The sequence below is a fragment of the Festucalex cinctus genome, chromosome 12 (genome assembly GCF_051991245.1).
Source record: "Festucalex cinctus isolate MCC-2025b chromosome 12, RoL_Fcin_1.0, whole genome shotgun sequence".
Taxonomy (NCBI): Eukaryota; Metazoa; Chordata; class Actinopteri; order Syngnathiformes; family Syngnathidae; genus Festucalex; species Festucalex cinctus.
The window spans coordinates 16,237,554-16,261,912 of NC_135422.1; the positions used below are offsets into that span (position 1 = coordinate 16,237,554).

Genomic DNA, 24,359 nt, shown 5'->3' on the forward strand with positions numbered 1-24,359 from the left:
TTCTTATGCTAGAGCATACAGAAGGCTATGATGCAGCCTCTCAACTGCAGTAACTGTGTGAAAAAATTGGTAGTAAATTACAAAAACGGCCAGCTGGTGGCAGCAGAGTATGAGATTAATTTGGGCTATGTTGAAAACAAGATTTCCCCACTGTTCTAAATAGATTTGTGAATAATAATGAACCTTAGCTATACTCTAATGCTAATTGCTGCAAAACGGAAATAGAAAGAAATACTTTTTTTTTTCCCCCGATGAAAGAAGAGACTAATCTTTCTTTTGGTAGGTTCCATATTTTTATAACAATATTCTGTGGGTCTTGCAAAATCAGTCAAAATCCAGTAAAACAGCAGGTAGTGAAGGGGATTGCTTCTGTGAAAATGGCTGGGAGTGAATGATTTAATTACAAATTATACTTAATTTTTATTTTTTCATTTCTTCATTTTTTATTATTTTGACTTTTGTTTTTTTAAATTCACTTTTCATTAAATTTTATATTTTGTAAAACGTTTTTTTATTGGTAGTTTTACCATTAGTTTTAATTTTTTTTTTTTAATATATAGAGTAATTTGTTGAGTGCAAGATTTAAAAAGAAAAATAGGCCACGCAGTTTTGTGTAAATTTACTGCAATCCCGAAATAAACACATTTAAAATTAACCCCAAAGAGGTCATGAATAATATTGACAAAGACAAAACTAAGGACATTTTCACAATAATAACGAAAAAGTAAAATGTTTTTCAATTTGAGTGTTATTTTGTTATTATTACCCGTGACCATCGTGGTCTTAGGACAAATACAGTATACACTAGAGCATGTTTCTGCATTTTTGTGCCCAGGTTATTGAAATTTCCTTGGAGGTGAGGGACCAAAATGTTCCTCCAATTGTGGAATGACACATCTTGGAAATATGGAGAACGCGCCCGCTGAGAAGATCATATAAAGCAAAAAAAAATAAAAAATTCCGCTGGTATTGTGCCTACTTTGTGCCCTACTTCTTGAAAAGTAGCCGAGGATTTTTGGATAAAAGGCGCGCACACACATAGCAGAAGCGTAACCCAAATACAGCCGCATGTCGTCCGCCCGCAGGGATGAATTATTCAACATCTGTCTGAGAGGCCTGCATATGTAAACAGGTGGACAGTCTCCTGGTTGGCTGCTCGGCTTTTCTTTTTTTTGTTGTAGGGAAAAGCACCTTTTTTTTTTTTTTTTAACCCCTTTAAGAGGAGCCATTTCAGTACGCATGTCTATGAGTAGAGCCCCGGAATTTTTTTTTAAAAATAAATACATCAAGAAGCAATGCTTGGTTTGGTCCATTGTAGCTACTTATGCCCATTTTCAAGGGTAAAACATAAAAAGGCTAATTAGACAATTCAGACTCCAAGGTTTGCTTTACTTAGGAACATGAAATGGTTCATGTTCATCAAGAGTAGTTTCACACACACACGTACAAAAAAAGAAAAAAAAAAAGTCAAGAAACCATGCCTTGGAAAGACAATTTTGGGTCAGAGTGGCCATTTTGGCTATTTTCAGGGGTCCAACATGTCATATGTCATTGAAAATTCAGTCCCTGCAACTCATTTCACCAAGCAACATAACATAGATATGCTTATTATGAGTAGAGCCACAAAAACAAACAAACAAATAAATAAATAAATAATTACTCAAGACACCATGCCAGAGAATACACATTCATTCCAAGAGGCCATTTTAGGGTCGTTGTTTTGGCCATATTCAGGGGTCGGACATAAAAAGGCTCGAGGCCCATTACACTGAGCAATAAATTTTAATTTCATCAATGAAAACTAAACAAAAATAATTTCGTCAACACACATTTTTCACCAGACTAAAACTAGACTAGACAAAAACCCTGATCAATAAACAATAACTGGGACTAAATCAGTATGCGTTTTCATCGACTAATGAAGACGAGATGAAAATGTACTTTACTTAATAAAAACCGGACTAAAATCTATGTACATTTTAGTTCATGAACAAAAACGAGACGAAAATTATGTGTTTTTGTAAAATCTTGTCTCTGTTAATCTGTCACAGTGACACTGTCATGTGACACTCAGTGACACGCCCCTTTCAAATCTGCAGCTAGCTAGTGCAACATGCACAAACACATAGGAGACAGGAGTTTAAAAAAGATTTTTAAAAAAGTTTAAAAAAATAAAACAAAATAAAGTAAATTATAGCTATAGCATTAATCCAACGGCTATAATGACCTAACAGTAATGTTCGTCTGACCGCTAACCCAATGCTGGCTAACTTACTAGCTCATAGCATGGAGCCATAGTAGACACTTTTTGATATATACTGTAATTGTGTGTTAAGTTGTTTTTCCATCAAAGAGAGAAAAATTTATGTGAAATTGATTTAGATCCAAAATGTTCAACATAATCTGCTGAAAAAAAAAAAAAAAATACAGGGTTTTTAAATGGTTGTCCTGACTAAAACAATTGAGTTTTTGTTGACTAAAACTAGACGAATCAAATAACATTTTCTTGGACTAAAATAAAGACTAAACTGCTCGATTTATAGTCAACTAAAATGGACTAAAAACGGGATGAGGTTGACTAACTATGACATAAACTAACAAGTGTGATTGAAACTGGACTAAAACAGACTAAATTTAAAAATGGCAGATAAAATTAACACCACTTAGCAACTCAAAATTTGGTTCACATGTTTGTCATGAGTACACACACAAAAAAAATCTGTCATGCCATAAGAGACACAGGAAGTCTGCCATTTTGGTTTGAAGAGGCCATTTTAGGCTCCTTAAAGCAGTTTCTCAGAGTCCAAAAGTGAATTTGTCTGATTGTGACATCATTTACTTTTTTTGCACTCAGAGCACGTACACGGAATAAAACCTGGCGCTAACTCCACAACTATCTGAAGTATCTTGTAGAGATTCATAGGTGCTCCTGACTGGCAGAAATATAGATTCAATAACTCCCGTCTGTGTCGGGCCCACCACGGTCCCTGCGTTAAAGTTGTGCCACGCAGCCACCATGAAGCATCCCCCCCCCCCAAAAAAAAAACGCTTTGCTCCTCTGCTGTCACGCTGACATTGAGTTTAAATCACATAAGCTGTGCAGCCTAAATGGCATTTGGGGGGGATTCAGATGTGGAGGGATGACTGGTTTAACTGTGGGCCATAGAGCAAAAAAAAAGGGGGGGTCCTGCTGGAATATAAAGTAAAGAGTTGTGCATGATGAATACGAGATACCACTCTGTCGTGAAATCCAAACACTAACACCAGGTTGCATTAGAAAAGGAACATTGCACGACCACGTATCCTTTCTAAATCTGTGCTCGGACCCGCTCCAGGTCGCGCACAATTGACAGAGTGACACGAGACAATCGGGACGTCGAAAAGCTTACTTCCTAAAAAATGCTAAAAATGGGCCAGTTGCTATTCAAAATGGGGCCAAGCAAGGAGAGCCAGCTCGAGCATGTGTGGCCGTTCGTGTTTGCCAGTATTTGCTTGATTAGAGAGTGCCGCGTTGATGTCAATAAGTGGTGCCAGATGTGAGAAAGCCCCCACACATGCTTTTGAATTTAGAAAGCACTGCATCAAGAACGTCCAGTGACAACGTTGTCGCCCTTATCCGTACTTTTGGAGGTCTATACGAAAGTTAAGTGTTTGCAAAAGCCGCCCTCTAGTCTCGCATGAGCCAGCTGAAGATGAAATGAGACCAAGTTGTGCGCTTGGAACTTTTTGGAATTAAGATTTCAGTTTTAAAAAGCAAAGTTATGTTCAGATGATCTGGCTTTGAAATTCTGCTTCTGTCCAATTATGCAATCTCTTTGCATTTCAACTTATCCTACAGGGGATCGTTCGCTCTTCGCTTGGAAAGGACTTTTGGTGCAGAGCGAAATGCTATGACGCAGCATGTATACCGTACTCTAGTTTGAGAACCACTGCTCTAAAACTCCAAGTCGTGAATGGTTGTCTACAAGTGTCCTGGTGACCAGTCTGGGGTGTACAGCGCAACTTAGCCGAGCTGCTCTCCAGCTCAGCCGTGACCCCAATAGGGACAAGACAAGAAGATGGATGCGCATTCCCGTCCTAAAACTCTCCAATGGGGACACATTGTGTGACCTTCAAAGGCTTCATTCTCATGCCAGGTAGGCAGAAAAGGACTTCATTTAAAGACCACACTCCAATCTCATCGTGTCACATTCGCCTTTTCACGTTTGTCCCCAGTCTCTGAAGACGGCGAAGAGGCGAGGTTAATCCCCATCGCCGCTCTGTCAGGGAGTCGGGACAAAAAAAAGGAAGGTAGAGGGGCCTAATGCCACAAAGCCAGGAGGAGCCACTTGAGATTAAGTGTCACACTCTTGACATTGTGAGAGCTGGCAGGTAAAGTCAGCCATGTGGTGCCAACAGAGAGCAACACTTCCCCCTGGTGGGCTACAAGAGGAATGCAGTTTGTCAAGCCTTACCTAGTCCTTCAGCTGTGCTGTAACTGACAAACACCATTCACAGACTGAAAGCTGTGCAGCGAAGACAAATACTACAAGATTCTGCGTTGGAAATGTATAGTTTTATGGAAATAAAACAAAAGATTTGAATTTGTGTATGTAGGCAATAGCGAATACCCTGCTCATCCATCAATGAATAAGAGGAACAGCGTTCTCTCAGGCCTTTTAGCCAGGTTGATTGAACCGAAACAAAGTCAGCCCACATTTAAAGATGAGTCAAGTTGGAAATGTAGCAAGATTTAACAAAAGAGTAGTAAAATGTGATGGCGGGAAGTGTTACAAAATGTTATAACCAAGCATCAGCTCCACAGGAGAGAAGGGAACAGACAGAAACCAAATGAGGCCAGATGAAAGAAGGAACAAACTAAAGATTTATTCAAGGCAGCAGAAGATGTGAAGAAACGAGAACAAGATGGTGGCGGGGGAGCATATACAGAGACACGCGTGTGTTCATACCAGTTTTAATGTCTTTTGTGTTACAAACAGTCTTGTTTTTTTAAAGCTCCCGAACGAGGTGGGCGCTCTCTTTTTTTAACGCCTGGTATTCTTATCAAAATATACATGTTTTGAAACAAAGTCAATATAATCCAAATGATTGTGTGGTACAAAAACATGAATATATACAACCGTCAGCCCTGCGTCATACAACAACCCCAACACCTCCGTATAAAAAGCAACTTAAAAGCTTTAAACACACACAAAAAAAAGAAGGCGTGATCATCTGACACCATTCTAAAGCCATCGTGGTGGGCACTTTGCAAATGAGGGAGGGGAACGCAAGTGTACCAGAGATACAGTATTGGGATTCTACTCAAGTTGTGCGTCTAAGGCATATCCATGGAAAGGCAACTGAGCAAAGGCATCTGTGAGGCCTCCTTTTGCGGGATGTAGTATGGGGGTGGGGGCTGTGTGTGGAATAGGAGGGGGGAATAAGACACGTGGAATCAAGGGTGGCAAAGGTTGCTTGTGTGGAATGGAGGGGAAAAACAGCAGTTTGTAAATTAGAAAAGTGGGGACGGGACTCACATGGAATGCAAATGGGAGTGGGGCGACGAACTTGTTTGGAATATGAGGGATTGGGGGGGGGACGCAACCTACGTGGACTACACGAGAACGACCCTTAAATCACAACACTACAAAACCTCACAGGGTAGAAGGTACTTTGGTCCTTAACAAGAACAATATCAACCGTCTGTAGCTACATTTGTTAAACCATGCATAATCGTGTACAAAAATAGAAACGACACACACACCAAAAACACGCGGCGAGTGAATGTGTGCGCGCGCGCGCCGCATCTGGTTCGGGACTATACAGTGGTCAAAAGGATTGTGAAGATCCGGCGCTGGAGGCACTCGGGGAATGTGACGACGTTTTTAAGACTTTTTGTGGGATTCTGTGCGAGGAGGGGGGTGTTCAAATAAAAAGTGTACGAGAGAGAACCTGACCGCAGCGCAAGTCAAGTCGCCAAAGGGAAAAGAAAAGAAAGAAAAAAAAGAAAAAAAAAGAAAAAAAAAAGACACCTCGCACTGTCCTCTCACAGGTACCATTACCTGAGTTTGGTGGTCAAACTGAATGTTAGCAAGTCAGGTGAGTGGAATTTGGGGGGGAGGAACCTACCACCAACAATTTAGATTAACAAAACACCTGACCACAAAGAAAAAGAAAAGTACAGTAATAAAGGCAAAAACAAAATAAAACTCAACCACGAATTGTGTGGCCCTCAAGGCAGTGTTACAACACTGTCGCCCTACCACTACACTATCGATTCCAAGACAAATGCTAAACATAAAAAAAAGATAGAAATATAGATAAATGTATGTGTGTACTATAATAGGCGTCCACACAAACAAATGTAAGGTTAAATGAGCCTGCGACACGATACCTACGAGTGCTACATGGCCTAGCATCGCCTATTTGGACTTACATTCATCGTTTCTACATATATATTGGGATATACACGCACACAAATCTTTAGGAGGTAAACATTTGTGTTCTTATTTTTTTATTTTATTTTTCATAGAATGAGCCGCGATTTCCCCTGAAGCCGGAGCGGTCTTTAAGGCGGGCGGCTTGGAAAAGGCTGCCGGGCGGGGGAGTTAAGGCACAAAAGACTAGTCGATAAAAGATAGCTTGGCGTTTGATGAACAGATGGTGGACTATGGATAGTGGTACAGATCCCTTGAAGGAAACAGCACTTAAGGAAGATAGTATATAAAAAAAAAAAAACGAAAAAGAAAGAATATTGGTTTATGTTTTCTGGTGATCTGGGAGTTTGCCTCATACTGTGTCCGACTGGCCAAACGGGGTGGAGGCACACGTCATCGCTAAAGGAATGCTTTAAGTGTGTCTAGTATGGATGCTGGCAGCCATTTTAAGCAATTTGGTCTATAAGTGATGGTTCATCAGCTGCCTCGACTTTAGCTCCAATGGGTCTATGTTGCGATTCCAATTAAGACCGTCCCTTGCTTTTAGTTTGGGTACCAAAAGAGCACAGAAGAAAATCTGGTCCGGCACACTTTTCTTTCCAAATTGGTTGTGCTTTCAGCTTATTGCTTGAGGGCTCTTTAAAACTAGAAGGGTTAAAACATTTTGATATAAGGAAGATTTACCCTGAATTACGCAACTTCCATTTTGAGACCCAAGCACCACATATACATACATACATACATACATACATACATATATATATATATATATATATATATATATATATATATATATATATATATATATATACACATATACATATATATATATATATACATATATATATACACACATATACATATATATATATATATATATACACATATATATATATATATATAGCCATCTCTGATTAACATACCTGGTGCCACTTTGATAAAAGGAGGGGATCATAAAATAAGAAAAATCAGATTTTGATCTGATGACTTTGAAAGGGCCAAAAAAAAAAAAAAAAAAAAAAAAAGCTGCGAAACCTGCAATTTCCTCCCAGCGCGATCCGGAGAACGGGGCGCAAGATGGTCAATAAGTTTGGGGAGGGGAGCTGAAGGCACTCAGATGGTGGATTTTGAGAAAGACACTCGGAGGTGGTGGTTCTCTCCCAAATCGTGGTTGTGGAACTCAATCAAGCACTCGATAGCCTCTTCGACCGAGGTCATTTGGATCAGGGCCATCTTGCGATCGTTTCTGTTCAAGAGAAAAAATGGGATTAAGACCTGGGGCCGCAAAGGAGAGGAAAAATATAAGGGGCACGGGTCTGAGGGGAGGAGCTTACTGAAAGAACTTGAAGGCTTTGACTGTGGCTCCTGAGCTGGCAAAAAGCCTCTTGAGGTCTTCTTCCACCACAGCAGGCCTGAATGTTGTGAGAAAAGTTGTATTACATTTAGAGCAAAAATAATGCGCTGCCGCCATCTTGTGGCATTTATAGGCAATGATAACCCTTTTCACTGGGCCTCATTGCAAAGTCTTTTTGGTATATTTAAAGGTGATCATATTTAGAGGGGCATCAATTGCTGAGGGCTGTTATGTAAAAACTACAATTAAAGAAAACAACTCACGGTATGTTGGACAAATGGAGCGTGGCTGATGGCGGAAAGATGTTTGAGTAGTTCTTGGAACCGGGCTTTTTGAAGCGATGCAGCGGCGAGTTGCTGTAGTCCTTGGTCAGGCCTTGGTCCTCCTGGCCTTCTCGCGGCAACTGCACCGTGGTGTGCTTGGACACGGTCACGCGGATGGCCCTGCCGTGCAGCCGCTGGCCGTTCAGGTGGCTGATGGCTGAGACGACAAAGTTCATGTTAACCAACACCGGGTGGTCTTATTATTCAATATGCTGCAGAAATAAAAAAAGTTTAAAACAAAAGACTGGCGAAGATAAAACACTCAAACAGTAAACAAGAAGAAGTAGGGCTGGGTTTTAAAAATCAAATCAATATTGAATCGATTTTCCTATTTGAGCCTGATATCGATTCATAAAACCATGAATTAATTATTTTAATCTCTTTTTTACCCCCATAAATTCATAAGAAAATAAGAATTTTAAAGGCTATTTTTTGGGATCTTGCCGTTTTCTTGAAACTTATTGTTCACATGAATTTAAAAATGTTTTCTTAAATTAATAAAAGACCTGACTTATTTTGCTTTAAGACCATTCAGAATCTTTATATACAATTATTTAATTATTTAACCAGTTACTGCCTCCGCGAAATTTAATTTCAAATTTGTTTGCGGAGTTTTTAAACAGGCCCTTTGCTCTTTCAGAATTGATGTTCCATACTTGAAGTGGATGGAATCTTGAAAAATCAAAATTGAATCAAACTGACCCCTTGTGAATCGAAATTTAAATTGAGGAAGGTAGAAATCGATACCCAGCCCTAGAAGGAAGTGGTGCTGGTGCTACCTAGCTGAGCCTGGGTGCCGTCGGCCATCTGGATCAGAGCGTTCTCCTTTTTATTGAACAGGATCTTGACTCTCATCACGTCGCCATACACACCTGCAGAACAGGAGCACATTGTCATGCGCATGGCCCTGGTGCAACTGGGTGTACTAGTCAAGAGTCACACACAGCCAATCACAGCAGCCAACACAATTTTAATAACGATGTTATGAAATCTGCTAGCGAACGACCGAACGAATGGTGTGCCAATTTGAGGCCAAACGAAATTCGATTTGGTGTGGAATCAGACTAAGCCTAAATAAGGAGTCTTTTGTTAAGAAAGGACAGTTGTAGAACAAAATTTTAAAAGTTATGCTTGGGTGAGGGGGCAGATTTAAAGGGGGAAAAGGAAGTAAAGTAGTAAGTTTAAGGGGTTTGATTTCTTTAGCGTGACGTTGATTCTTGTACAAACTGGGAATCTAGTCAAAATCATGCAGGAGTAAAACTACACATGCATAAACCAACACTAAAGGAACTACAAAGGACACCATTCCAGGGGTCTTTTTTTTTTATTTTTCATTTTTTATTTATTTATTTTTATTTTTTTATGTATTTATTTTTTTTAAAGCTGCAGCATTTGATTTTTTTCCCCCTGTTGCTATAGAATAAATAAATCTTGCCACTGGTAACCCCCAAAAAATGCAGAAGCCAATAATAACAGCATCAGTTTGTCTTTTAGAGCAGCCGCAACACATCTCCACTGAGCGGGCTGCGCTTTTGAAGATAAAAGTGTGTTTTAAAGCACAACAGCTGTTAAAAAAAAAAAATACAAAAATTTTTAAAAAATGAAATGCTGCAGGTCTGAGTGGCGCTCTCAGCCTTCATGTCTCTCAAAACCCATGTCAACCAAACCAGATCTCACACGCACAAACACACAAAGAATAAACCCACCCAAATATAAACAACCCCACCCCCTCCCTTGGCTGATGAGAAGCCATCAGTGTGTAAGAAAAAAAATAAATCAAACTAAAACAAAGTCAAAATAACATGAGACGAGACATGCCCACCTTGCCAGGTAACAGTAGTAATAAAAAAAGGAGATGAAAGGATGATAACGTACCGAAAAGAATAAAGAGGCAGTGTGGCGTAACGCTCTTTAGAGACAGCAGGGGGAGCAGCAGGGCCAAAAGGGTGGGAGGGGGTGGGGGTACAGGGGAAAAGAGGCGAGGAGTGGAGGACAGTGGAGTGGAGTCGGGACATGTCCGCAGGCCACAGGCAGCGAGGTCCACGGGAAGGCCACAGTACCATGGTGGAAGGAGAGAATGGAGAGACAAGGAGGAGAACAAGGAGGGAGGGGCGGGGGGGTGATGAGGTGGTGATGAGTAGTAGTAGTAGTAGTAGTGAATGTTGACATTTTGGGAAAAATCAGTTTTGTGGGGTTGAGGTTCCAATGATGTGATTATTTAGATGGATGGGGTCCAATTTTAAAGGGTGTAGGCCATTTATTTATTTATTTTTTTTTTTTTATTTTTTTTGAGGGGGCGGAGGGCAGAGGGGAAGGAAAAATGGGAGGACAGAGGGAATAATTGGTCATTGGCCGTGCAGTGAGTTGGCAAGTGTACAAGTGGGGCGGGATTGGACAGGGGGGTTTAAAAAAAAAAAAAAAAAGGAGGGGGAGGTACAGAGGAGAAAGGGAGGGAGAGAGAGAGAGAGAGAGAGAGAAAGGAAGTAAAAAAAAAAAAAAACAAGGTCAGTATACACAAAGAAATGTAGTGCTTCAGACAGTAGAACTGGCTAAATTAAAATGCACTGTCACTATGGGGAACACTAGGAGAAAAAGAAGAGAAAAAAGATTAACAATGAAATACAGAAAAAGGCAGAGACAATATATACTTTTAAAAATAACACGCTAGACCTATAGACTACTTTAAATTACATGGTGTATTTAGCTGTGTAAACAGTTTATCAAGGTAAGTTACCAGTATGTAATCATGTTCCTTTATCTTATCTTACTGCAATGACTAAACACACGTGACATACAAGTTAAATAATACATGCTAGACAAAAAGACCTAAAGGTGTATTTTTAAGCAGTAAAAAGTAATATTGTCTCTCCAAACAACTCAAGAATGATTTCAACTTATGGACAAAAAATGAAGATATGGAATGGTAAGTTTTTTTTTTTTCTTTTTACAAAAACAAGAAGTTAGTGTAATTGAATAAACTTAAAATTCACAGTGAGCAAAGTGGCAGGTAAGAGATGCAGCAAGTTGGTCAAACAAACAAGAGGACCTGAAAGAGAAGTGCTTTTAACTAAAATGGCCCATATTTTGGAATTATCTCAACATAGTAAGTCAAAGGCTGCTCTCCAGCTAGGCTGATGACATCCGTGTAGGGGGGCGACATACGAACGCCGTGCGGCCTTCTCTAGCCTTGTCAGAAAGACCTGACGAGTGTGTACTGACCTCCGGGTTCAGATTGCTGACCAACAGGACGTTGTGTCCGCCGGCGGCAGCGAGCCCGGCCAGGCTGAGGCGACTGGCGGCCGCCGCTGCCGCCGCCATGCCACCGTGCCCGACGCCCAGTGACGCCAAGGCGCCGGGGATGCCGGGCATTGCAAGACCTACGGAGGAGCAAACGGGTCCAAAGGGTACTATCGTACACCGTTAAAATGACAATGTAGAGACGATGTCATAATCAAGACCTGCCGTGAAGACTCTGCACTGACCTGCTTGCTGGATGGCAAATGTCGGTGGGAATGCGTGAGCGCCTCCATACGGAGAGGCAGAAATTATACCAGGGGCAGCTGTTGAAATTGGGGAGAAAAAAAAGGGAGGGAGGGGGGATTTTATCAACGCTGACTGGCAACATACTTCATATATCCTCAATCGGTGTGGTCACGAGTACACAAAACTGCTAGAACTGTCAGGTAAAGCCTACAAACTTTAATGGTATTAATCAGTTACTTCTATGACAGCTGACTCCCATTTAATGTCAGAATTTGAATGAGATTGATTAATTATGAAAACAGCCACATCCTTGTTAGTAGAGCGTGTGCACTCTTATGTAAACATCATTTTTACTTTTCTTCTCAAAGATGATTTAAAAAAAAAAATAAAAAAAAAATAAAAAAAAAAAAAAAAAAGGTTATACAGGTCACAATGGTGGAAAAGGTTAAAAAAAATATTTATGTTGGACTCACAAAAAATAACATTTGAATACAAGTGAGCCGACATATCACTTGTACTTGGAAATTTTTCAACAAATACAAAAAATGTTTTTTGTCTTCTCTTACCAAAGGCAGCCGCCGCCATGGTCTGGTGGTCCAGGGTGGGCTGAGCGTCAGCGGTGGGGAGATCCAGGCGGGTGTAGTCCCTGCTCTTGTCGTTGTTGTATTTGACATTCAGGTTGGTGAGCTTGGAGAAGCTGATTCTGAGGGTGCAGCAGGCATTGTAGATGTTCTGCCCATCCAGACACTGGACAAAATAAGGGATCATTTAAAGCATTGTGTCTTATGACAGGCATGTTCTGGCCTAAAACAAATATTTTTTTTTGTAAAAAGCAGGAGGGTAAAATTGGTACGACATCTAATACAGTGTTAAACCAAACTCTATTGAGCCAAGGCAAATATCTTGCACTGAGATAATGACAACCTCTGAATTTAATCTCAAATTTACTTAGCGTGCAGACCATGACTCATTCCGTTTGTCAACAGCAACACTTGGATACACGTCATGCATGTAGTCGCTTCTGCCATCTAGTGGAGGAGTAATTTGTTCTGCCTTATACTAAACATCACTGGCATAGCTGAACAAAGATACATTATTTGCCCTAAAAACGTTTTCAAAACAACTAGGTGTTAAATGTTAAATTTCCCACTGCACAGTGGTTGTGTATCGCTGATCTTGTGGATATAAAAGTAGATATTAGGGGTGTGAAAAAAAAAAATCGATTCACAAAAGAATCGAGATTCTCATTTATTAATCGAATCGATATCAATATCCAAAAATCGATTTTATTTAAATTAGAAATGAAGAAGAAGGGGTTAAAGGCAGTTGTAGCCCACATGCTGTTTTTGTGGAAAAAGGCACTTACAATACAAAATTAATAAATGTTAAAAGAAAAAAGAAAAAAGAAAAGACAATTTAATGTCTCTGTCATTTTGGCTTGTAAAGCAGACTGGAGTAGATCTTGACAATGTTGTGCATATCTTTAAATTGAAGCAGAAATCATTTGTCAATCAAATAATTTTGAATTGAAAATCGTTTGAATCGAGAATCGATTCTGAATCGCAGACCCAAAAATCAATCGAATCGTGAGACAGTCAAAGATTCCCAGCTCTAGTAGATATTCTTCTGCCTTGGTTGTACCAAATCTTACTTTGGCATTATGGGCCATCATGGCGTCGGCATACTGGATGAGAGCCTGGAACTGGTTGTTCTTTGTAAATGTGATGATCTTCAGTACTGTGCCGAATTTGGAGAATATCTGAGAGACACAGAGAGAAAGAGCGAGCGAGCGACAGAGAGAGAGAGAGACAGAGAGAGAGACAGAGACACAGAGGCAGAGAGATACAGAGAGACACAGAGAGACAGACAGCGAGAGAGGCAGAGAGAGACAGACAGAGGCAGAGAGGCAGAGACAGACAAAGACACAGGCAGAGAGAGGCAGAGAGACAGAGACACACAGAGAGAGAAAGATACAGAGACACAGAGAGAGAGAGACACACAGAGACAGATAGAGAGATTCATTCATATTAAAAGCAGAGCTGTTTAAAACGTCCAGGGTGCCAGGTGATGCCGGGGTTTCGTGTACCTGGTGCAGTACATCTAGGGTGACCGGGTAGAAGAGGTTCTCCACAATGACTCGCAGGACGGGGCTTTGAGCGGTGGCGCCCGCTAGGCCGCTCGCGTCCCCGGCAATGGCCATGCCGGTGAGCCCTCCGCCGCCGTGCAGAGCGTTGACTGCCTGCAGGGCAGCTTGGGCGCGCTGAAGGGGTAGACAAAAAACGACACATTTCTTAGCAAATGAGCCATTGGAGGTGTGGTAAGTAAGTGAAATATTCAGGCTTAAGCAAACACATTCAGCATCAGTTGTGTGCCTCACCACTTGGTTGGGGGAGTTGTCCGTCTTCAGCTCTTTGTGGGTGGAGTACTGCATGTAAATGGGGTGGTTTCTGATGACGGGTGTCACAGACAAGTAGTAGCTCACCATGGTCTGAGCACACTCCTCGCTGTTCAGCTCCAGGAACGCCTATGGCGTGTAAACACAAACGCACAAACCCATCTCCTTGCAACTCACAATAAAAATGCTGTTTGTCAATGCCACAAAAATATTACAGGTAATAGAAATAACAAGCAAGATGAACATGTTCCCTGTTGATTTAACTACACGGACACACGGGCTACATTTTAAGTAAAGAAGCCTGATGACAGATGAACACATCAACCGTTTCGTACCTGGTTCTTCCCTTTCAGCATCAGCAGATTGGTGACTTTCCCAAAGGGCAAACCGAGCCCGATGACCTCGGCCTCGTTTATGTCGCTGGGCAGCTTGCGTAGATGAACCACGCGTGACGGAACACCAGGACTGCGGACGTCACCCTTGAATTTTTTGCTGTCGTTGCCATTGGCTGCGGGGGGTGGGGGGTGGGGGAAATAAGAGACACAGATACAATCAGGGGAGTGAAAAGGCGTCTCTCGGCCTTCCTGAATAATGGATCGGTCGCCGTGGCAACACATACAACACAGACAAGACTAGCACTTAAATGAGAGAAGACCAAAAAAAATAAAAAAATCCTTCCATGGCAACACCCCCTACCTGAGTTCATGATATAGGGCCCGTTGGGTATGCAGGAAGAAAAGAGCTCGTCAGATCCTCTCTGTTGGACAAGAAGAAGAAGAAGAAGAAGAAGAAAAAAAAAAAAAAAAGTCACCTCACCTTACTTAATGTGGTCAACAATGAGTGCACGGGAGGGCAGGTGGAGAGCACGGCTCTCGTGTTACCTAACCATTGTGTGCTAAGGTAGAATGTAACGCGAGTCTTCAAAACACCCTTTAAAAACGAAACACTAAACCCTTATCGGCCGGTAACAAGTAGACGACTTGGCGTGTCATTTGATACTATGGGCCTGATTCTTCTGTTCAGCTTGAGTCCTTTTATTTTTTTTATCATCTAAGATCATTCTCTAATCCTGATTTCTGACACGCACACCGTGCATAAGGTGTGCATCAAGGTGGCCTTATCTAAGAGGCATGAGTCACTGACAAATTCATCTGTCTAGAAATCACCAAAGATTTATCAATGTCATAAAAATCTATTAAAAAGATAAAATGTGCTTTAAATTTGAATAGGTCTCACATCTCAAAGGAGCATGATTTTGTAAAACAAATGTGTAATGTCTGTCTCTTCCACTCATTAATTCACAGTAAATTTTACACTCATCTAAATAAACGTATATAATAAACAACATTAAACAAAGATAAAATTGCAATCTAACATGGCCTGAAAATGATACAAACTATTTATCAGGCAAGATTACTCTTATTTCTCTAAATGACAGCCTTCAAGTCTATAGGCGCACAGCAACATCGTTAGGATTTTTTTGTTATATTTTTTTTATTAACACTTAATTGTGAACTAATCAGATTTCATCACCAATGAAAGAATGAACTTACATTACTAGTAAACAACTACTGCTGTGGCTAAAGTCAACAGCTTTGCAAAAAACGCTAGTTAACACTCTCAACCAGGTATTAGATGAAGAGAAACATCATGACGCCATCTGGACTGGAAGGATAGCGGTATCCCGTCACTCCGCATCAGCCCCCTTCAACCCCCACCACCATTCAGTGTTGTTCACATGGCCTGGCGATAATGAAGTACAGCAGTCACAAGAAGTGGCTCAGTGGACTAAGCTCCACAACGGGGGCCTACAATGAATGAAGGTCCTGTTCCGGATGAGACTGGGGGCATTGTTACGTGGCAGAGCATAAACATATGGAACCCCTTTAGGACTTGCTGGGATTTCAAGAGGCCTCGCAGTTGAATTAAAAAAGAACCGGTCGTGCAGGTTGGCGAGCATTCTTTTCATGGCTGGTGAAACCGACCAAGCCTTCATGTGGCACAAGGTGGGAGCTTTCCAGACACTCGATACCTCCGCACCAGCCAAACAATGCTATGGTGGGCAGTAGGGGTGTAAAAAAAAAAAAAATCGATTCGGCGATATATCGCGATACTACATCGCGTGATTCTCGAATCGATTCAATTAAAAAAAAATCTTTTTTTTTTTTTCTTTAAGAGCTCAGAATTGTTCATTCGGTAGTCTTACGATTCAACGTCTTATCATCATTGCCTTTTTTATTTTTTTTTATTTTTATTTTGTGTGTGTGAATCAATTTTTAAACTTCCATTTTTAATGGAAAAATATTCAACAAAACGTCTGACTTCGGGTTAGGATTCACACCTTGAGCATGGAAGAATGTTATATGAACGGAACATTAAGCCTTAATATTTTATTTTAATGCTGTTCAAACATGAAACAGATTACAACCTCTATAAGACTGACATTTCAGATAAATAAATAATACATTTTCATATAAATCTTACACTCTACAAGCTTACTGATTAGTATTTTCTAAATTTGAATGAAAAAAAATCGCAACAATCGACTTATAAATTCGTATCGGGATTAATCGGTATCGAATCGAATCGTGACCTGTGAATCGTGATACGAATCGAATCGTCAGGTACTAGGCAATTCACACCCCTAGTGGGCAGGCATCAAATTGTACACCTACATGATACGTGGACCTGTCTTCTGCCATTAAAAATTTCAACAAACACTTATAGATAAGTATTTTTAAAAGAAATAAAAAAAACATACAAATATTACTTGGCCCACACCTTGCCACTTGGTTTAAAGTTTAATGGAAACAGGCTAAGTAGTTTAATCAACATTTTCATCCTTGTGTTCTATCCAGGGGGAAAGACCATACTGAAGTTTTTAAAACATGTGTTTTTCCTCTCTCTCTCTCAGTATTTAGCTCAAGTGTTATCAACATATACAATGTACATAGTACTGGTTCCTTTCACATGAGCTGAGCTAAAGCCCTCCTGTTACGCAGAGGGTCAAATCCACCCATTTTACAATAGCAACAAAATAGAACGGTACTTTAACATCTAAGTTTCACTTGGCCTGAAATCAGAGGTCAACTTCCATACCACTTATCCTTAGGTATTATGGTATGTTGATAGTAATGCATTTCATATTGACTAAAATGTTAGAAATGGAGGTAATGATGAGACCAACTCACTCCACCGTTTTTTTCTTACAGCTTTTGGATAGTTTTAAACATAACCCTCAGGTCAATTTAACCCAGTAAACATTATTGCTGTTCCTGATAACTTTAAATAACAGGAGGGTTAATGATATAAACAACTTTAATGGGATTTTCCTTCCCCGTTTATGACACAATGTGAAAAAAACAATCATGTCGCAGGTCAAATTGACCAAGAGAGTATTATTGCTTTTCCCGATAACATAACAGATGGTTAAACACGTTTATTTTGACTTCACCATTCCGAAGAGTATTTGTAAACAAGTGAAACATTGGATAGCATCAAAAATATTGTAGCCTGGTCACGAGAAAGAGTGTGGCTCCGGCCTGACTAGTTGTGGGTAGATGACGTCACATCAGCCACTCAACAGAATCAAAAAGTGTGTGTGTGTTGGGGGGGCACACAGGAAAACAGGAAGCAGCAGCAAAACCAGGCCTGCTTCCTGGCATCTAGTTAACTCCCTCATTGGGTCTTCATGATTACATGCTTCACGGTAGTTTCCCTCCCTCCTCTACTTCCTCATTCTAATTATATCCACAGAGCTGAGAAGCTACAGTACGTGTAAAACTAAGAATTTTGGAAAAGACCGTTTTAGACTTCAGTATACTTGTACTAGATAAGCCCACAATTGTTCACATTGTTCTCCATCTCACGATGTGGACAGCTTAATAGTTACCTTCAGTTAATGGTGACTCATGAATGCTCACTTCCTGAACATGCTGTGCACGTTCCTCTCAGATTTGGAACATACAAACTCGAGGCTGTTTCGACTGCTTAGTGCTAAAAACAAACAACATTTGGACTTGAGAGGAAGGTAGTACAACAAGGGGGAGATGCAGGTATGTGCACGTTTCGGCCCATCATCTGCCATTACGGTGAATGCGGGGGCGCAGGGAGTCTCACCAGGGGGCTTGGGAGGGGGGTCGGAATGTGACCGCGGAATTCCAGACACTCTACCCCAGACAAATTACAAGATTCCAGCAAAGCAGGGCGCCATAACTGGGCGTCGCTAATTCTTAATACGATGCGCATTGATGTCTCTTATTTAGGAAAAAGCACTATGCCGAAAAACAGGCTCGGCTGGAACCGAGGGAGGGTGTGGTTTGTCCCCCATCGAGGGCGTTTACCTGATGACTTGTTCAAACAGAAACGCAGACCTTTGGCCTGCGAAACAATGGCGGCTACATTGCCTCCAGTCGGACACCTTAAACGGTTCTGTCCACCAGGTGTTAAGAGCACATAGCAAAGTCGCGTAAGCCAAGACTGCTCAATAACTCTGTTCCTTATAAGATAAGAATTTACGTTTCAGGTTTTTTTTGTTTTGTTTTTTTAAACATTAGGGCTGAGACAATAGTTTCAAGTGAAGGGGGCAGTCAAAAATGCTCCTCAGGAACACGCAGGATAAACAGGAAGTTTCATTTTCAAATAGCTGCACAGTTGACACTTGACAGGCAACTAGCGCATACCAATTCGTACATCATAAAAGATGATTGGCTTCAACTGCAACAAAAAGGCTTTAGGCAGCACTTTCATAATTATGGGGGGGAGCTCGAGTAAACGGACAAAGCAAGTCTTTCCCAGAGTCGGCAACTCTTCTGCAAGTTCTTGACTGTCGCCAAAGTACAAGCAGCAAAACACTGACTATCGCACACCAGAGTCACATCTGCAGGACTTAGTATGAATCTAAGTCAGGGGTCTCCAAGTTCGGTCCTCGAGACCCCTATCCCCCTATCCAGCTTGTTTTCCATGTCTCCCTCCTTCAGCACAGCTGAATCTAATGATCAGCTAATCACCAAGCTTTGCAGAAGCCTGATAACAATCCCAATCATGAACCAGGTGTCTTAGTGGAGAGAAACATGGAAAACAGGTTGGATAGGGGCTCTCGAGGACCGAACTTGGGAGACCCCTGATCTAAGTCAAACAATCCTTTTATTCATATTGCGCCTCCAGTAATTACACAAGCAACACTCCATAAACAGGTAATAAAACCTAAACCCCTGCCACCCACCCCGATTTCCCAGAACAACCCAGATATCCAATCCATGTGACAAAATATTGTTAAAAGACAAGTCTGATTAGAAGACAGTAGATTTAAGTGAGTTTGCAAGTGATACATATCGAAACTGATGCTTACCTTCGTGCCAACTGATATATCATGGACACTGCTGTGGAAAGACAAAACATGGGGGCTGTCAGCAGGAAATGGATTCAAAATGTATGTATTAGTAGTACCCATTGTTTTTTAAACAGGGAGACAAAGAAATGTCCTTACTCAATTTCAGGGACGTAGCCGGATCCCAGAGGGTACAAGTCAGCGTCTAGGCGGCTGTAGGTTTGCAGGAAACAAGACAAAAACAAACTTTGAGCTTTAGATTAAAAGGAAAACATCCCGTGAAACTACACAAAGCAAATAAATAGTTCGGCGAGCGCACAGCGAGTACACTAAAACACGCAACAAGACACGGAAACCATCCCAACACCTCAATTCAGGTGATCGACGAAAGGGGGGGGAAGGGGTCGGGGTAAGGGGGCAACAAAAATAACAAGATGAAGCGGGCGACTTTGAACCACCTCCCGACGAGCACCGCCACGCCATAAAGTCGCCTTACTATGCTTTGATATCGCTCCCCCACGGTTGTTGAAAAAGTCCCTGAGATTGAATCAAGGCGAAATGTTGGGAGGCGAAGACATCGGTCGCTTCCAACATGGCCCTGACTCCCCGCACAAAACATGAATGCGGAAATGAGACACGTTGCTTTAGCTCGACCTGCCCCAAGTTAACTCACTCGTTAAAAGAAAAAAAGAAAAAAAAACAGCAAAGCTTGAAAACAACCTCACGCCCAACTACTGCCACCGTACTGTATCCAGTCACATGATTAAATAAAACAGTATTCTACACGTGAAAAAAAATATATACAATTTTTTTTTTAACAACTTGACGACGGCTAGCGAAGGCTACATGCTAGGCTAACAGCTAACTGTTGCATGTTTGGGTGAGGAGGAGGGGAGGAAGACGGGGGAGGAAAGTACTTTTTAAGTAACAACTTTCGCGAGCGGGACCTAAAAACACGACGATGAGGGTGCCGGGAGACGCCCGGGCGCCCGTACAAGTGAGCGTGCGGAGGTTTTACGCGTGAAAAAGGCGTCGGAAAAGTGTTTGCCTTTTCAACTCACCCGTCCATTGCACAAGAAAAAAACTGCAGGTCTGAGGCGAAGGTAGGGCGGCAGACTTGCTTGATTTTCTTACAAAATGGCTGAACTCGCAGAGGCGAGCGCTGATTAGTCCGCTCGCCTCCGAGAGCCCGGAGGAGGCGGGGATTAAGAGCTCCCACGGCTGCTATTGGTCAAGACGTCCATCAGTTTTGTTGAGGGGGGAGGGAGGATAAAAAATTAAATAAATAAAAAAAACAAGGCCGCGGCAATTTCCTCTCGACTTATTTATTAGGTACACCACCTTGATTTTGATTGACGACGACGTCGTCAAATGCAATATTAATTTTTATTATGGTAGTAGATTTACTCGGTGTTTACTGTGTCAAACTGATAACAGTATAGTACAGTATTTCAAATATTTTGCGCTTCTGTCATAAATTGAGTGTTTTATATTACACTTACCATGCCATGCGTGATGTACAGAAATCGACTACAAACTTTTCATTAAAATTATTATCAAAATAGCTATTGTAGTTTATAATTTATGGTCGGCTTTTTTTTTTTTGCTCTTTGTTTAAACGGCGGTTATTCTTTGAAGTGGTTTCTAGAAAGAAAAAAAAAACCGTTGACGTTTATAGTAACTCCCTCAGTCGCGTTCTGCGCGACCTTATATGGTCATATGGTCATACATATGCCTTTCACGGATTTATATATAGCTATATATATATTTTTTAACATGACGTCATTGCAACAACTAGTATAATAAACAAATCCCAATTTGACATTTGACCATGTGAGACCTGCATGAGACTGGCCTCCGACCCCATGCAAAATTTTGGGAAAATAGTCTGTTTAGTTCGTACTGTAAAATCTTTAATTGGTGTTTCTACTGTTTTTCAGTTACTAGACATTAATTTGTTTTAGGTTAACTAGAGATCACCCATCCTTGCATCCTCCAGGGCCCAGCGACTTTTGTGTCAAAAGGAACATAAACAACCTATATGCAAAAATTAAGCAATCACTGTTTTGTACAGAACAAATCATGTTCCACACAAACTGTGACTGTGCTAAAGAAATCTTGAACGCAATCTTATTTTTCAGGCACTTCCATTGGCTGATCATTTTGATGCAGTGTTCAACATCTGGGATGGCATGGCTCAGTGGTAGAGCGGTTGTCTCCTCACCCAGAGGTTGTGGATTTGATCTCGGACCAGTTGCTCCTGATGCTGTGTCATCAGTAGGTGTGCCATTTCTGTCATACATCTGGTTAGGAACTAACTAGTCATACTATTAGTGAAGTGTAGTCAATGTATTACTGTTAGCCCATCCCCGATCTGAGTTATACTGGACAGCAGCTGGTGCTGAAACTGACCCAGCTCCAAAGTTCACGTTGTTTTCAGTGACGTGTGTGTCTGTGAGCGTGAGCGTGTGAGGATATTCCAAAACTGTTCACGTACGCCCTTTAGTGGCATGTTGAAAGAACTGCACTTTGGAGTCACATCCATCCATCCACTTTCTTGACCGTTTATTCCTCACAAGGTTCGCGGGGGCGGGGGGCGCCTATCCCAGCTGGCTATGGGCAGTAGGCGGGGGACACCCTGGACTGGTTGCCAGCCAATCGCAGCTTTGGAGTCACATGATTTTTTTTAATTACATACTCACTCGCCTGACTTGACTTACACAAACATAACTTTTACTCTTGATTTAATATACTGTATAGATGAGCACAGGATAGAGCAAGGGTCTCCAACTTTTTTGAAGGTGAGAACTACTTTGGGCTAGTTTAGCTAGCTTAATGGGCTAGCACTTTGACTCACACTAATTCTGAAATAGCACATTTTCTCACTTAAACCTTTGATAATATTATTATTAAATGCTGTTATTGATTCATATGTTGATTAGATATCCACCTTCGAGTGTATAGGGCTGTGTGGAAAACACACTGATGCAAGCAAACCAATACCACATGGACATTCTTGAGCAATGCAAATTTAGATGCAGTGCACATGCTACTGTACACGTGGAAGAAATTGACTATACTTCCTTGGAATGCGAGGAGAGTTTCTCCCCACCGATCGAAGAAGGCAGTCTTATGGAGTTAGAATCATTCCAAAATCCTGTAAACACAAAAAACGTGATCTACGTACACAAAACGTGATCTATGTACATAAAACGTGATCTATGTACATAAAACCTGTTCTACGTACACAAAACGTGATCTATGTACACAAAACCTGTTCTACGTACACAAAACCTGATCTACGTACACAAAACGTGTGTTCTACGTACACAAAACCTGATCTACATACACAAAACCTGATCTACGTACACAAAACGTGTTCTCCGTACACAAAACCTGATCTACGTACAAAAAAACGTGTGTTCTACGTACACAAAACCTGATCTACGTACACAAAACGTGTGTTCTACGTACACAAAACCTGATCTACGTACACAAAACGTGATCTACGTACACAAAGAAGCATATCTTAAATTACAACAACAACAAAATGTTTTGCGTACGTAAAAAGCAATTCTACAATTACGGATACAACTCACGTTGACTTTTGGCAGTGATATTCCGCCGAGCAGTTTTACGTGCCGAAAATCCATGATCCACACGCGCAAAGCCAGTAAACTTTACAGCAGGGGGCGCTGTTGAATCAGCGCCGTATTGAGAGAGCGTTGGGCCAACTCGTTGAAGAACTACTACGCTGTGATTGGTCAACTGCTGGTCACATGACATATTGACGCCTTATATATATATATATATATATATATATATATATATATATATATATATATATATATATATATATATATATATATATATATATATATATATATATTGCGCACAAGTAATACACATTTTTAAAAAACTAAAACTATTTCTGAAACAAACAAAAACTAAGCATTTATTAAATAACTAAAACTCATAAGAAAAACTAACAAAACCACCCTGAAAGCTAATTAAAACTATCGATCCATCCATCCATTTTCTTGACCGCTTACTCCTCACAAGGGTCACGGGGGATGCTGGAGCCTATCCCAGCTGGCTCCGGGCAGTAGGCGAGGAACACCCTGAACGGATTGCCAACCAATCACAGGGCACACAGAGATGAACAACCATCCACACGCACAAGCACACCGAGGGACAATTCGGAGGGCCCAATTAACCTGCATGGATGTCTTTGGAATGTGGGAGGAGACCGGAGTACCCAGAGAAGACCCACGCGGGCACGGGGAGAACATACAAACTCCACCCAGGAAGGCCGGAGCCTGGACTCGAACCCGAGTCTTCAGTACTGGGAGGTGGACGTGCTAACCAGTGATCCACCCATATATAATATATAAAAAAATAAATAAAATAATAATAATAATAATTAAATAAAAAAATATATTTATGTATATAATATCATTTATATATATATATATATATATATCCATCCATCCATTTTCTTGACCGCTTATTCCTCACAAGGGTCGCGGGGGGTGCTGGCGCCTATCTCAGCTGGCTCTGGGCAATAGGCGGGGTACACCCTGAACTGGTTGCCAGCCAATCGCAGGGCACACAGAGACGAACAACCATCCACACGCACACGCACACCTAGGGACAATTCGGAGCGCCCAATTAACCTGCCATGCATGTCTTTGGAATGTGGGAGGAGACCGGAGTACCCGGAGAAGACCCACGCGGGCACGGGGAGAACATGCAAACTCCACCCAGGAATGGCTGAAGCATGGACTCAAACCGGAGTCCTCAGAACTGGGGAGGCGACGTGCTAACCAGTCAACCACCGTGCCGCCCCATATATATATATATATATATATATATATATATATATATATATATATATATATTATATATATCTATATATATATATCTATATATATATATATATATATATATATATATATATATATATATATATATATAAATATAATAAATATTATACTTTGAAAACATATTTTTTTTAAATTGTAGCGTTGCGCATATCAACTAGTCAACAAAGGCA

At 41.1% G+C, this 24,359-nt stretch overlaps 1 protein-coding gene across 9 annotated transcripts; it reads right to left on the reverse strand.

Annotated features, from left to right (window-relative positions):
• Positions 1–4,938: 4,938 nt before the first annotated feature.
• On the reverse strand, positions 4,939–20,935 carry LOC144031435 (polypyrimidine tract-binding protein 1-like). Of its 9 annotated transcripts, none has more exons than XM_077538583.1 (16): positions 20,806–20,935; positions 19,463–19,516; positions 19,325–19,355; positions 14,671–14,731; positions 14,310–14,482; positions 13,957–14,103; positions 13,666–13,839; positions 13,231–13,338; positions 12,146–12,326; positions 11,579–11,656; positions 11,316–11,503; positions 9,972–10,005; positions 8,876–8,968; positions 8,037–8,253; positions 7,754–7,831; positions 4,939–7,665 (listed from the first exon to the last, which is right to left on the reverse strand). In XM_077538583.1, the coding sequence occupies exons 1-16, from the start codon at positions 20,811–20,813 to the stop codon at positions 7,533–7,535; spliced, it is 1,758 nt and encodes a 585-aa protein (XP_077394709.1). In that variant the 5' UTR covers positions 20,814–20,935; the 3' UTR covers positions 4,939–7,532. The 9 variants fall into 9 exon arrangements, with proteins under 9 accessions (XP_077394709.1, XP_077394706.1, XP_077394705.1 ...); XM_077538580.1 differs by having other exon boundaries at positions 19,325–19,379; XM_077538579.1 differs by lacking the exon at positions 20,806–20,935 and adding an exon at positions 20,365–20,491 and having other exon boundaries at positions 19,325–19,379.
• Positions 20,936–24,359: the final 3,424 nt, after the last annotated feature.

Excerpts from the sequence above, each read along its gene's own strand:
- LOC144031435 (XM_077538575.1), bottom strand. The coding sequence starts at position 19,897 with ATGTTGGAAGCGACCGATGTCTTCGCCTCCCAACATTTCGCCTTGATT. Across the intron at positions 14,104-14,309 it reads TGCTGAAAGGGAAGAACCAG|GCGTTCCTGGAGCTGAACAG; the intron begins GTACGAAACGGT and ends TACACGCCATAG. Across the intron at positions 7,832-8,036 it reads CTCCATTTGTCCAACATACC|GCCTGCTGTGGTGGAAGAAG; the intron begins GTGAGTTGTTTT and ends CACAACATTCAG.